At 39.9% G+C, this 14,869-nt stretch overlaps 1 protein-coding gene across 4 annotated transcripts in view; it reads left to right on the forward strand.

The window, feature by feature from the left end:
* Positions 1 to 14,869, forward strand: part of LOC148843812 (uncharacterized) — a 68,770-nt gene that overhangs the window by 22,116 nt on the left and 31,785 nt on the right. For 2 of the 4 annotated variants that reach the window (XM_088959774.1, XM_088959773.1), the window contains exons 7-9: positions 13,902 to 13,963; positions 14,169 to 14,277; positions 14,344 to 14,478. In XM_088959774.1, coding sequence (XP_088815900.1) covers positions 13,902 to 13,963; positions 14,169 to 14,277; positions 14,344 to 14,478 — 306 coding nt within the window. The remainder of the gene's footprint in view (positions 1 to 13,901; positions 13,964 to 14,168; positions 14,278 to 14,343; positions 14,479 to 14,869) is intronic. The other 2 variants (XM_088959776.1, XM_088959775.1) reach the window with 2 other exon arrangements.

Genomic DNA, 14,869 nt, shown 5'->3' on the forward strand with positions numbered 1-14,869 from the left:
TCCCCATCGGGGATTTGAATAACTGAATTCTTTGTTTTTCTTTAAAAGATTGCTGTGGGCTTGAAGGGCATAGGATCCCATATATGATTGGGAAAAAAATTACTTAAAAGAAAGAAAACTATTTATCCATGTATGGTAGTCCTAGGGTATGTATGTAGTAGTATTATTGTAACTATACAGAACTATTTTCAAATATTGCAGTTGGATTCAGGTTGGGGCAGGGATTTCACTCCCCATCCCCGTCCATGAACTCGAAAGGTATCCCAATTATTCCCCATCCTGTTCAAGGATGTCCAATAGAGTCATTTAAACGTAGTGAGGATGAGGAAAACTGTCACCCCTAAGTGACTTCACGTTAAGAATTAAAATAATGAACCTTGTTTGTTATCATCAACATATCATGTTGTGCAGTTCATAGTAGTTGAGGTGGCAAGGCAAGACTAGGAAACAAGGTACTGCATTGTTACCTAAGTGCTTAATGCCTAGGCAAGTGCCAGTTAGGCAGTGGCTTCTCGACAAATAAGACCTATAATTTTTTGGTTCTTATCCATATTGACATGCCCACTTTTTTTGATTTCTCATTGTTTCATATTAGAACTCCGCTAGTGTGAGCTTGTCTTACACCACTGGTCCCAAGCGCGGATAAACTAAGGAGGGTTGTGTTAGGTTGGCAGATGACACTGAAACCTTTGCCCAACTCTCATGGTCATGGATCCTGATTTGTCTTTTTGTGTGAACAGAATGGAATGGCAAAACAGGATTCGTGTAGCCAACTCCATATAGTTGGGACAAAGCTTAGATGATAATGATTATTATTATTATTATTTTGTATCCGAAATACTAGAAGAAAGCCAATAATAATGAATTTTGCATATAAAGATACATGTTTACTATGGGGGTGTTCTGTTCATGGTTATCTAACTGCATTGCTGATGCATTAGCTAAAGAAGGGTGTCTAAGAATCAGTTCTTTTGGGCTTAGTTTTGAAGTTTTAATTTAGGGAGAGATGATAACTTCTTTGAACTTTCGAAGGTTTTGTATGTTTGTACATATTTGGTTATAAAATTAATAAAATCAATGGTGACTTATAAAAAAGAAGCTATAACCATGAAACGAGCTCAGAAGCATGGTTCAAAGTATCGATACGATACGCCCCGTATCGGGCGTATCGTGTTGTATCTTTTACAAATGATACGGTCTGAAACGCCTGTTTGCAGGTGTTTCGGACCCCCATTTTTTTTAATAATAAAAAGCAGCCTATAATCTTTCCAAAAAACCAAAGTTTGAAAAAAAATAAATAAATGTTTCGGCCGTTTCTAAGTACCGATACTATATGGCCGAAACTCGTATCGTATCGATACTTTGAACCTTGCTTAGAAGTAAAATGTCGAAAACATAGGATTATTATTAAAACAAATGTATATGTAAGTAAACATGAAAGATTGCTATGGAACACATAATTTATATCTTTAAGTGCATAAAAATATTACAAATAAATTTTGTATGCATATATAGATAATTTACTTTAGATAGAGAAGGTTATATTGTAAAACATAAACAAATTACAAAATAAAATTTCAAAAGCATGGGATTCTTTTGAAAAGAATAGATATGTAATACGAAGAAAATACGTAAACTGGTTATAAAAAGAAATAAACTGTTACAACATACGTAAAAACTTATAATATTTACATATATATGTATATATATTGTGTATTTTATTTAGATATACATAAAGATAAAAAATCATATAAATATACATACACATGCACATGCACGCACATGCTTTGAGGCTTACACATCACCTCCACCATTAGCCTTTTGAAACCTTGCTTCAGGAAGATTTTTCTGACATGCTAATAGAAGATCCGGATCTGTTAAGAAATCCTTAGTTAATCCACCTACCTCTTGATTGCTTCAGGCTGAGGATGATTCTCAGAGGTGTCAACTTTTCTGCCTTCATAGTTTGTTTATAGGGTGATATAGGAGACACATTAAAGTCCATCTCTTGGTGCCACTAATTTCTTCATAAGAGACGCTCACACAAGGGACTTAATTGCAGTGGTGTTGCAAGTCGGGTTAGTTTGGGAATCTTTAATGTCACTTGCATTTAGGGGTGCACATGGACCAGGTCTGCCTGGGCTGAATTCTGCTCCATTTTAGTCCACATCCAGGCATGGATTGCTGGGTCTGGTCTGATGGGCCATGATGCTATAGGTATACATGAACTATGTGACTCAATACCTTTTTATTTATGAAATGTTAGTATAATAGTAATTAACAGAAGTTTTGTTTTGATGGTAGTGCCATAGGCATTTAACCACCATCATTACTTGGTCTAGCTTTTGTTTCTCCTTTCTGTCATCAAAGTAATCTTAATATGTTTTTTTATTTGAATTATATTTTTTGAGTTGGTTTATTTTTACATACTTTGAATGTGTTATTTATTAACATTGTTTTGTTTATATGAATATATATTGTTTATACATTTCTAATAAAAATTAAATAAAACAATAAATGTCATAGTTCTCCCCCTCATTGTTTCCTTGAATCGAGGGGCTTTTGTGTAGAGTAGACAAATTATTGATCTGATTTTGATTGCTAATGAATATGTCGAGGAAATGAAAAGATCCTGAAAGAAAGGTATAATTTGCAAGTTGGACCCAAGGTTTTAAAAGGCTAAAGGCAAAGGTTGGGTCTTGGAGAGGAGAGGCGTAACCTCAAACTAAAAAAATATAAAAATTATGGGCATAGTCCATAAACAACAAAAACAATAAAAAAGCAAACAACTAAAGTTTCATATAATTATTTATGGCTTGGTTTGCATATTAATGGTCTAATCACCAATGGGTGGGAAGGGAGGCTAATGCATTTGCTGACTATCTAGCCAAGCAGGGAGTAACTAGGGATCAGTTGTATTGGGACCAATTGTAATTTGTGTGTGTGTGTGTGTGTTTCTTTTAAACAGTTGAGGCTGCACCTTGCACCTGTTAATCTTCTAGGTTGAGAGATACCAAGAGTTTCAGGGGTGTCAAACAATATATCTGACCCCCACACCCAAAAAGCCTATATATTTTACTAGTTATAAGTATTTACAAAGAGGCCCTTGAAGGGGTAAAGATAAAAAAGGAATAATTACAAAGAGGCCCTTGGTGGGCTTAAAGATAAGAAAGAAAAAGAATGCTATGGTACAATAGGGACCATAGAACAACATTACATCAAGTATCTCTACACTCCCCCTCAAACTGATGCTGAGACATAAGCATCGGTTTGCCCACAAGAAATAGATGTCTCGATCTTGTCATAGGCTTCGTGAGAATGTCGGCAATCCGTAAGTCGGAAGCTATATGAGGAAGGGAAATAGAGCCAGTAAGAAAAAGATCCCTGATGAAGTGACAGTCCACCTCAATGTGTTTGGTTCTCTCATGAAACACTGAATTAGATGCAATCTTGATAGCACTAGTGTTGTCAACATAGAGAGGAATATGCATAGGGATGTGAACACAAAGATCAGCAAGGAGAGAATGAGAATCCTGTAGTCGAAAATTGCATCTAAAAAAAAAGGAGGGAGAATGAGAATCCTCTTCCATCCCACTAGTCTCCCCCTGAAGAGGATTCTGAGAAGACTGAAAATAGGGTTGAGACTCAAAAAAGACCACATCTCTGGTGACATACTTTCTCTTGGAGACAAGATCATAACACTTATAACCCTTTTGTGTAGGAGAGTACCCAAAAAATATTCCTTTCGTAGCCTTAGGATCCAGCTTGGTATTCTTTGGATCCTTCACATGTATGAAACATGTATAGCCAAAGACCCGTGGAGGAAGAGGAAAGTCTGGAAGAGTGGGACACAGAACAGAGAAAGGGGTTTTCATACCCAACACCTTAGATGGCATCTGATTTATCAGATATGATGCAGTAAGTACAATTTGAGACCAATATTGCTTTGGAACCTTGTGTTGGAATAGTAGGGCTCGAGTTGTCTCCAATAGATGTCTATTCTTACGCTCAGCAACCTCATTTTGCTGAGAGGTATTAGCACAGGATGATTGATGTAACATGCCAGCATCTTCTATGAATAAGTTCAAGGATTTTTCAAAATATTCAGCAGCATTATCTGACCGGAATTGTTTAATCTTCTTATCAAATTGTGTTTCAATCATTTTGAAAAATTCCATAGTTATCCGTGGCACTTTATCTCGTCCTTTTAACATGTAGATCCATGTGCATCGGGAGTAATGGGCAATACAATTGATAAAGTAACGAAAGCCATCAATGGAAACAATAGGTGAAGGGCCCCAAACATCAGAATGAACCAAATCAAAAGGAGCTCGAATTTCATTATTGGAAATTGGATAAACAGTTCTACATTGTTTTGATATTTGACACACTTCACAGACTAAGCTTTGATTTTAAATGCCCTTAAACAATTCGGGAAACAACATTTCTAATGAAGAGAAAGATAAATGACCTAACCTAGCATGCTACAGATGCAACCTAGCTATTGACTCCTCACTCTCCGGACTACTAGTAGTAGATGCTTGTAAGGCTGAACCGATGTCTGCATCAAAATAGTAGAGGCCTCCATATTCATGACCGATCCCAATCGTTCTCCTCGTCAATCTGTCCTGAAAGACACAATGAGTAGGAAAAAAGGATATACTAAAGTTCAAATTTTTGGTATGTTTTGAAATAGACAAGATCTGAGGCAAGACTGGGAACATGTAGAACTGATTTAAGAGAGAGGTCCTTGCTTAGGTCAACCACCCCCTTTCCAGAGATGGTGGAGAAAGACCCGTCATCAACTCTCATCTTATCCTGACCAGACAACAAATGATATGAAGAGAATAAGGAGGACATATGTGTCATGTGGTCAGTTGCACCGGAATCAATAACCCAAGAAGTAGAGTCAATAGAACTAGTTGCACTAAAGGCAGAGACTATACCTGATCTGGCAAGAGAGGTGGAAGCAAAAGAATTACTCCTTAGACGGGCTAAAGCCCGGCTAAGGACCTCTACCTCACTAGCAGTGAAGCCCAAGGCATCGACTCCAGAGGAATCAACAACCTGCCCCATGGGAGAAGAAGACACTGTTGGAATACTCTGCGAGTTGTCACCAGTGTTGCTAGTGACAAGATTCCCACTTGCCGCATGACCCTTCTGTTGCTTCTTGTCCTTTCTCAATGCAGCTGGCTTCAGATGAGGATATAGGACCCAACACTTCTCTTTTACATGTCTCTCACCACCACAATGAGTGCACTTAAGATGCTTCTTGTCTGGATGTCTGTTTCCCTTAGTAGAAATTAGGGCTAAATGTTCTCCAAATTGTTCAGTTGGTTGAATCTGAGAGTCAACCTGCATCTCCTTTCTCCTGACTTCTTCATTCCTCACCAGATAATAAACATGGTGTCACTCAGGCGATTCATCTCTTCCTAGAATTTGTGACCTTATTCTCTCATACACTGGGTCCAGGCCAGCCAAGAACTTAAAGGCTCTACTCTCTTCAATCTGCTTATCATGTCTCTCCTTGTCCCCGGCATTTTCCCAGTCCAATATCAAGTGATGGTCAAGTTCTTTCCAAAGTCCTTCCAGAGTTGCAAAATATGTTGCAACTGTCATATCCCCTTGCCTTAAGGCAGCAATGTCTTGGTTCAATCTGTAGATTCTAGCATTATTTTTCTTCTGTCCATAGGTTTTAGACACTTTTTTCCAAATCTTGGCTGCTGTGGGAAAGTGATGAACAGTCTTGGCAACTCGTGGAGTCATAGAGGCAAGCAACCATGACATAACTGTGGCATTCTCCTTGCGCCACACTGCATACTCCGCACTGCCAACTTCAGGTTCTTTATTCCCATCTAAGTAGCCCGTGAGATCACGGGAAGTAACCAAAAGCATTGCAAAAACGGGCCACTCCCTGAAGTTGTATTCATCTAGCAACACACTTGTAATCTACAAGCTGTGCAGATTAGGGTTTTCCAGATTTAAAGACCTCCCACCAGGTCTGTTATCCCTAGAAGAGACCTCTCCGGATATTGAAGACATCTTAGCTGTAGACTCTGTGTAGGTAACATAGATTAAGACTAGCCGAAGCGATCACAATGCTGAAAAGATACTAGTTGCAGTATTGAAGAAGGTTCTGACACCTTGCAACACTGTTTCAGATTTGCTGTGACTGCCACAGTTCTGAAGTAGTTCAGTTACAACAGCAAATAAGATGTTCTGTGAGCTAGTAACTGACCTGAAACTGAGAGCCTCCACCACTTGTACTATGCAGACTTCACTTGGGCTTCGATTACTGCAACTGTAGAGTGTTTCTCCCCTTACTGCCAATACTTGGACTGTTGAAATCAGTCCTCAACTAGGTCTGTCCTATACAGACCTCTCTTAGCAGCCAAATGACCACTAACTACTAGAATCAATCTAGTAGGACATCAACTTCTAGGTCTTACTTCCCTTGCGCCCTACAACCAAGGGAAACCCTAGGTTCGAACCTTGTATTGTTCTCCTGCAACCCTAGGGTTTCACAGCAGCAACCAAGATAAAAAAAAGAAAGAAAGACAGCAAGAGAGAAGAGATGGCATTGGCTGTAACCAGGAAGGTGCTCAATGCTCTGATACCATGAAAGCTGAAATGCTGTAGTCGAAGTAGTAGAAAAGAGGAGACCAAGAGATGCTGTGAATGTCGAACTGCAAGACCTAGTCGACAGTACTATTATTTATATTAGCGTACAGTACAATGTTACAGGAAATGTCTGGAATGCCCCTGATTAGTGATGGGATGCCCAAACTACTTAAAACATTAAGCAAACTTAGGCCTATTAACACATGCCTAGTACATAGCAACTTAAACTCAAATACAGGCTAATAAGAACACTTATCAGCCAAACCATCAATACATAAAAAAACCTTCAACCTAACAAAGTATCTCTACACTCCCCCTCAAACTGATGCTGGGACATAAGCATCAGTTTGCCCACAAGAAATAGATGTCTCGATCTTGTCATAGGCTTCGTGAAAATGTTAGCAATCTGCAAGTCGGAAGCTATATGAGGAAGGGAAATAGAGCCAGTAAGAGAAAGATCCCTGATGAAGTTGAAGGAATGAGAGATTCATCATATGGATGGCGGAACCCTGTAGGTAGGTTAGGCGAAGTTTCAAAAATTTCCTCTCCCCTCATCTGGGAATCGCATTCCCTGTTTTAGAAAATCTGCATTTTCAAGGATCAATCTTGAACCCTAAATCGAACCAGATCTGAAACCAGAAGCAGGAGAGGGATATACCTGATACGGAGAAACAATATCTCCCAATGGAGGTGTTCACGCCCAAGGAAGGAACCAAAGACCGCTCCCACTGAAGATGGTGCAGTGTAGGATGGAGCAGAATCAGCAGTGTTCTTCCAAAGAACCAGATCCTTCACAAGAATCAGCTGGATGACACGTGAGCACAACTTCCAATCAGCCCTTTCACAAAGGACTGGTATCAAGAACCGTTCTTGATCACTCCTAATGTCGTAGAGATGTACTGGCAATGGTGGCGGTGGCAGGGAGAAATCAACGTAGTCTTACTGGAAGCTGTTTTCTCTCTTCTGCAATCTTTTCTCTGTAGGTGAGAATGTGTTCTTCTTAAAGGCTACCGCCCCCTCCTCCTTTTATAACCTTAAAGGGGTCAACTCTTAATCCTATTAGGAGTTGCTGATCCAAATCTTATTTGGATCTAAAACCCCTTTAAGTGATAAGGATGAGTCCTTATCTTATCTGTAGATTAGATCAGCCCTTCCTGATCTTATTAGGAGGTTTCCAGATTCAAATCTTTATTTGGATCTGGACTCTCTGAGTGGATAGGGATAAGACCTTATCCTATCTGTTAATCTAATCTCAGATCCACCCCCTTCTTTAACTGATCAAATCAGCCCAGTTCGAAATGGGCTTTAGGCCCAATAAGTATATGTGCTCACTTAGCCTTCCAAACTACTGCCCAATTGGGCTTCCTTGTATGGCGTGGGAACCAAGCATTGATCTACACATCAGCCACAAGGGTTCGGCCCAGTGAACCCCTTGAGCCCATCACATGGACTCTATGGGCCAAACACTTACACTAAGTGGTCCTTGGGCCAAGCCACCTTGTAACACCCAGGGACTGTGGGTAGATGCAAGATTAGCCCATCAGGTATAACCCTTAATGGCCTTACACTTAACCTCTCAGCCTATAATGATCATGCACTGCCCGACAAGAGAGGACCTCTCCTTTGGTTGCAAGGAACAGTGCTGCACTCTCTACTCACATGGATCCTGGGAATTAAAACCCTTTTGCAAATATTTTGAAACCATAATATATATATTTATATCCGTATATAAAATATATTTTGCAAAACAATTTTCAACGATTGAAATCGGCTACCGGCAGTCTTGGTTTCCATTAGAGAGAGTGCATCCCCGATCATTACCTTTGTCCGACAAAGGGGCTGATCCTGTCACTATGATCACCCACTTAGATGAATTCTCGGATTGTCCCAACATGCCCGGGTTTTGACCCCCGCTAAGGATCTCACTGATTGGCATATCAAAGACAGCCCAATTCGACACCTAGTGCAGTATCATAATCAAGTCTAGGGGTCAGGTTAACTTTTCAGTTTTGCCCACTAATCGCTAAGGTCCAGGGCAATACTGGAAATCTAGTCCGGTTCAGTGTTTCAAGTAAAACTACACTGCATGTACTTCGGGTCTCACCCTGGCAGCTAAGACAGGCCACCCCAACACTTGGCGGCACACCAGTGTCAGCCTTAGCAGGATAAATCTCCCCAGACTTATCCAACGGCTTTGAACATTCTAAACTAACCCGAGTCTCATTAAGTGTCCAGTTTAAGGGTATTACTAGACCTGTTCATGGGCCAGGCTGGGCTGGGCTCGGGCCGGGCTTTCACTTGTCACTAATGAAAATATACTAGGCTCAAGCCCGAGCCTGGCCCTGATAAAAAGCCCGAAGCCCGACCTAATTAAAAAAAAACAAATTTTCCTATTCAAATTAGATTTAAAAATTCAGATAATAATTACATTATTCCCTACCTTCCCTTGAGCATTTCTCTTTTCTTCTCTCTTTATCTTTGCTTTTCTTAAGGATCTCTTGAGATAATTTTCCCCGAAGAGTGTCTCCGTTCCCCTCCCCTCTAGCTTCCCCTTAAGGAGCTTAAATAGGGAGTGGGGTAGTTATGTAACTACCTCCTCCTAGGTGAAGGACACCTGTCCCTCCCACTTAAAGAGAGGGAACTCCCATACGGGATACTTGATTATAGTTTTGATAATTTGGCTAGCAGACTAGCTAACCCACTTATTTGGGTTATTAAATTATTAAATATTATTTGGATTAAAAAAATATGCCTTCAACAATGATATAACCAAAAAATGGAGGGGTGAGGAGAGAGAGACTACTTTCTAAGCACAATTGCAAACCAGAGGACCTGGTGTGGGAAGACAAAAGAGGTTTTATCTCTCATTGACTGTAATAATTACAATCTTTGTACTCCTATATTTTCTTTCTTATTAATGAACTACTGAAGTTATCAATCAAAAAAATAAATAAGAGCATATTAATGTTTCTATTGATGAGCTGGGTATGCTTGTTAATGGGAAAGCCAGGCCTGATCATTGCCTGAACCATATGTACCCCTACTTGCATTGTTTTGATTGTCTATCTTGATTCCAGTGGTCGGTTTTAGTTCACAGGGTTATGTTTCTGTGCCTTGGAATTCTAAATTAGGATACTGTTCTCGCCTTTGCATGAGGTTTGCATGGTTTTCTCCTTTATCAATAATAAACTCAGTTTAATTTACAAAAGAAATTGCCTTGTTAATAATGAATTTCAGTATAACCTACCAATAGAAACAAAGTACGTGTTTAATACTTTTTTTTGATCAATAACAGAATCTTTCATTAATTAAGAAGAATTACAATGGGTACAAAAACAGAAGGGGGGAGAGGTAAACTCTCTTAGCCCTCCCCAGCAGAATTTTCTATTATAACGTATCCCAAAACAAATTATCCCTTCCCACCCCTTGTTTAGCAAGTGTGTCAGCAAGGGCATTGGCATCCCTTGTCACCCATTCGAAGTCCACCTCCACCCCCTGTAGCAATCTCATGATTTTTCTCTTCTTAAAGATATAGAGCCACCATCCGTCCTCCTCCTCCCCTTGAAGCCACTTAATCACAAGCTTTGAATCACTCTCAACGGACAACTTTCTGATATTCAGCCCTCTGGCCTTCTGGATGCCTTTTGTAACAGCCATAATTTCAGCTCTCAATGAGTCACCTATTCTAACTGGACCTGAATAGATTGCAATGACGTTTCCTTCATGACCCCCAAGGACTCCTCCAATACCTGATGGACCCGGATTACCTTTGTTGCTGCCATCAAAATTGAGCTAGATGAAGCCCTGAGGAGGTGAGGACCAAAGAGGCCTAATAGCCTCTGTAAAGGAAGAACTAGTAACTATCATTAATTTTCAGGAAACTTGGTACAATCTGTCACCTTCAAAAGCAAGGTGATCCCTCAGCAAATTACAAACAGGCCCAAAAAAGGTTCTGCCTACTAACTCCTTGCTTTGCTAAAGTATCGGCCATTGCATTGGCTGATCTCCTAGTCCATTTAAATCTGACTTCAAGCTCCCTCGTTAGTTGCATAATCTCCCTTGCAGGTTGTCTAAGGGACTAGGCACCTAAGCTGTTTGTTTGCATCCAACCTACTACCAGTTTCGAATCTCCCTCCACTTCCAACTACTGAAAACCCAGCTGTTTAGCCAGTTTGAGTCCCTGTAGGAGTGCTAGAACTTTTGCTCTAAGAGAGTTCCCCAATCCTATCGGGTCAAAATAAAGGGCCAGGACTTTTCCTCCCCTATCTCTAAAGACACCCCCAATTCTAGAGGGGCCTGGGTTACCTACAGAACTGCCACCAAATTTTAGCTTAACAGCCACAGATAACGGGGGCGGCCAATCCTCTTGAATAGCTAAAGAGGGGTAGGAAGAAGCTGCTACTGTACTCCACCCTCTAATTAAGTCATATGCAGAGAAGTCATTGAACTGGTCTAGTGAATTCAGCCAACATATGACCTTGATGGTGATCCCTTCTATGACTTCATGTGCTGATTTTTCTTTCCCTTGAAAGATTATGGTATTTCTCTCCTCCCACATTGCCCAAACCACTGCTGCCCTCATTGCTCTCCACATTATCCTTCTTCTTTTCTTTGACTGATTGTAAAAGTTAGATTCAAAAAGATCCACCATGCTTGTAGGAGGAACCCACTTGTACCCAAAGAGAGAGGGAAAACCAATCCCAAATAACAGAAACAAAAATACAAGAGATTAGTAGATGATTTACCGTCTCACCACTCTTCAAGCAAAGGCTACAAACATGAGGGGATAAGGACAAATTTGGCCTTTTTTTTTTTTGAAGCAAGTCCAACGTGTTGATTTTTTGGAGAACCACTTCCCAACAAAAAGCCCTCACCTTTGGAGGTACAGGAGCACTCCACACTTCTTTTATAGGAAAAGAGTAAACTAAATTGGAAGAGTCCACCGAAGCATTGAAGAAAGAACAAGAGAAACAACCGGAGGACTCTCAGATTAGAGACCTTTTCAAAACCTTCTACCAACAATTTCAGATTGACCATATCCTCAGGCTCTCCCTTACAAAAGAAAATTATATCATCTGCAAATTGTAAATGATTAACCACTACTTGTCTCCCTACTCTCCACCCATTAAAGAGATTTCTGGAGTCAGCTTTGGAGATCATACCACCCAATACGTCCACTATTAAGGCAAAGAGGAAGGGAGAGAGAGGGTCCCCTTGTCTTAGACCTCTCTTTGTAGGGAAAAAATCCCTAGCTACTCCATTCACCAAAATAGAGTAGTGGCACGAAGCCACACAACCTTTTACCCATCTACACCACCTTTCTCCAAAACCTCTGTTTCTTAAAACTTCCAATAAAACATCCCAATCCACCAAGTCATAAGCCTTTTCCAAATTAAGTTTGCAAATCAGCCCCTTCTCTCCTTTTCTCTTTTTGTAGTCAATGCACTCATTGGCAATAAGGATTTGGTCTGTGATTTGTCTCCCAGGCACAAAGCCCCCCTGGTTTGGAGATATCAGATAAGGAAGTGCCTTTTTAATTCTTGAGGCTAACACCTTAGAGATGATCTTATACATGCTGCCAGTCAAACTAATGGGTCTAAAATCCTTTGGGTGTCTTGCATCCATCTTTTTGGGGACCAGGTCTATAAAAGTAGCATTGGCACCTGAGTTAATCCTACCTCTCTCAAAGAATTCTAGAAACACCTCCATTAAATCCCCACCTATGATTTCCCAGCAATCTTGATAAAAGGCCATCGTGAACCCATCTGGACCAGGGGCTTTAGTTCTTTCCATTGAGAAAGCAACATCTTTGACTTCTTGGACCTCAAAATTTCTTTCCAATTCCTCCATTAGTTCTCTACTCCTTGTTCGCCACTGAAAATCAGAAATGTCCTCTCTCATCTTGCTAGGACTGTCATAAATGGTTTAAAGTGGTCCACAAATGCTCTTGCTATCTCTTCCTCCCTTGTAAGCACTTCTCCATTCCATTCCAGCCTCTCCACAATGTTCTTCCTCCTCCTACCATTGGACTACTCTGGTGGTAATGACTTCAACAATAGCACCCCTGCTTCTTTCTTTATGTAGAAGAATTCTTTGATTCCTCTCTTTGTAGATTGTCCAGTAAATTGCTGCTCATGTACACTTCTATAAGATTCTTCCCTTGTTCTTTGGCCACCTAACAATGGTAGAGACGAGCAGATTTTTGTACATTTGATGGAGGGTTCTACCTGCACCCAAACAAAGAAAGAAACCATTCCCAAATTGGAGAGGAAAAAGGCAAGGATATTAATAAGTGAAAGAAATTCTCACCATTGACCTTACAAAGAGAACACCAATGAGGTGAAAGACACCAATTAGGTATTTTTCTTTGCACCGATTCACAAGCATTAATTCATTAATTCTTTCTAAGAACACTTTGCTGCAAAAACCAGCCACCCTATGTGGAATAGGTTTACTCCACACCTTGACCGGAAAAGACAACCCCTGATTATCACTCGACTGAATTAGGGATGAGAAAAGGAAGCACAAGAGAATGAACCGGAGGATGACAGAGTCCATATCCTCCTATCCCTTTTAACAGTATCAAGTCACACACCATCAAGATTTTGAAGAAAGCTCATGACACTTGTTATTTCACACTCATGTAGACCCCTTTTGAAACTCAAATCCCAGTGAAATCCATTACTTGAATTCGAAGGAACCAAAAAAGAAATGGGTTCCTACCTACGATTGGAGGTGGCATACAGAGAGGGGAATTGTGTCCTTGACAGTAGATTGCCCACCTAAACATTGTCCCAAAATTTAACCAAAGTTCCAGTCCCAGGACTATATCTGATATGAGGTAGGAAAGAAGGAAGGATATCACAAATGGATTTCCAAGGAGAAGCTCTTGTAACCCTAATTGAAGTTCCAAAATCCCATCCTTCAGCCGCAATCCTATGTTTGCTAATGAAGTATGTGTTTAATCTTAAAAGAAAGCCTGAAAATTTCTGTGAGAGTGTGTGCACTTTTATACATGCATCTTCGTATGCATATCTGTTCATGCTTGAATGCATTTATATTTATCCACAAATATTTCTTCCCTCTTCGTCATGCTATTTGGAAAACCTTTTTTTTTTGGTTCATTTACGATTGTGCTAAACAAGTAAGCAAACCCTGAATTTGTACAGTTCATTTCCAGTACAGTAACAATTTAATACTCTCAATGCTGCCTTTTACCATTAGCAATGTTTCCTCTTTTTGGTTTAAGTTAATAATTTTGCCATAATTAATGTCAACAGGACGAAGTGTTGCATTTCCTGGCCATCCTTTGGGTTCTGGTCTGACTCCAGCTGCTGCGAAGGCAAGAAACTTAGTAGTGAAGAATTCACATTGATTTCAACTGGCGCTCCCTTGAGGTCCATTAACACAGCAAACACAACTATTTTAGTCAAAAGAAAGACGTGCACTCCTTTCTGTGGGCTTCTCAGGGTGATTTTGCTTGGGACTATTGATACAATTTTGTGCAGTGTCTTTCATTTTTCCTTACAAGAGATTGAAAATTTCAGGAGCTAGGACTGAAAGATGGAACACCAGTTGGGACTTCATTGATAGATGCTCATGCTGGTGGGGTGGGGGTGATGGAAAGTTTGCTAGTTCCAGAATCGAAGGCTAAAGGTTTTATATGATTTTAGCATAATATTAATAATCTATGCTGAAGGTACCATATCTCTTTTGATGAAGTGCTCTATGTTTCAGAAGATGATAAGGAAGTTATCTGCCATCGAATGGTATTAGTTTGTGGAACATCCAGTTGCCATATGGCTGTATCTCGGAGCAAAGTTTTCATTCCAGGGGTGTGGGGCCCATACTGGTCAGGTGTGTTTGAAATACCCCATGATCATTAGTAGGTGATAGAAAAGGATAAAATTGTATTCATCTCTTATAAGTAAGCACTATATTTCTCATGAGAAGCCACATGCTGATGTTAATAAGTGGCTGCATTTTGTATGGCTACTGGCATAAGAAATTAGACAACTTTAGGAGGTAAATAAATAAAAAAATTTTCGTTAAAATTTTTTCTCTTTCTCTCTGTCACACACACACACACACACACACACACACACACTAGTATATCTTGTATTTTAGAAGTAAATAAATAAGAAACTTTTCATTAAAATCAAGACCAATACAATAAGGTGCTGGTGATAAGATATCACCTGAATCCTGATAGGTCCAAATATAAAATAAAACTAATTCAAGGGTACAC

This window comes from Nelumbo lutea, chromosome 8 (assembly GCF_056320005.1).
Source record: "Nelumbo lutea isolate HS-2025 chromosome 8, American lotus-T2T, whole genome shotgun sequence".
Lineage (NCBI taxonomy): Eukaryota > Viridiplantae > Streptophyta > Magnoliopsida > Proteales > Nelumbonaceae > Nelumbo > Nelumbo lutea.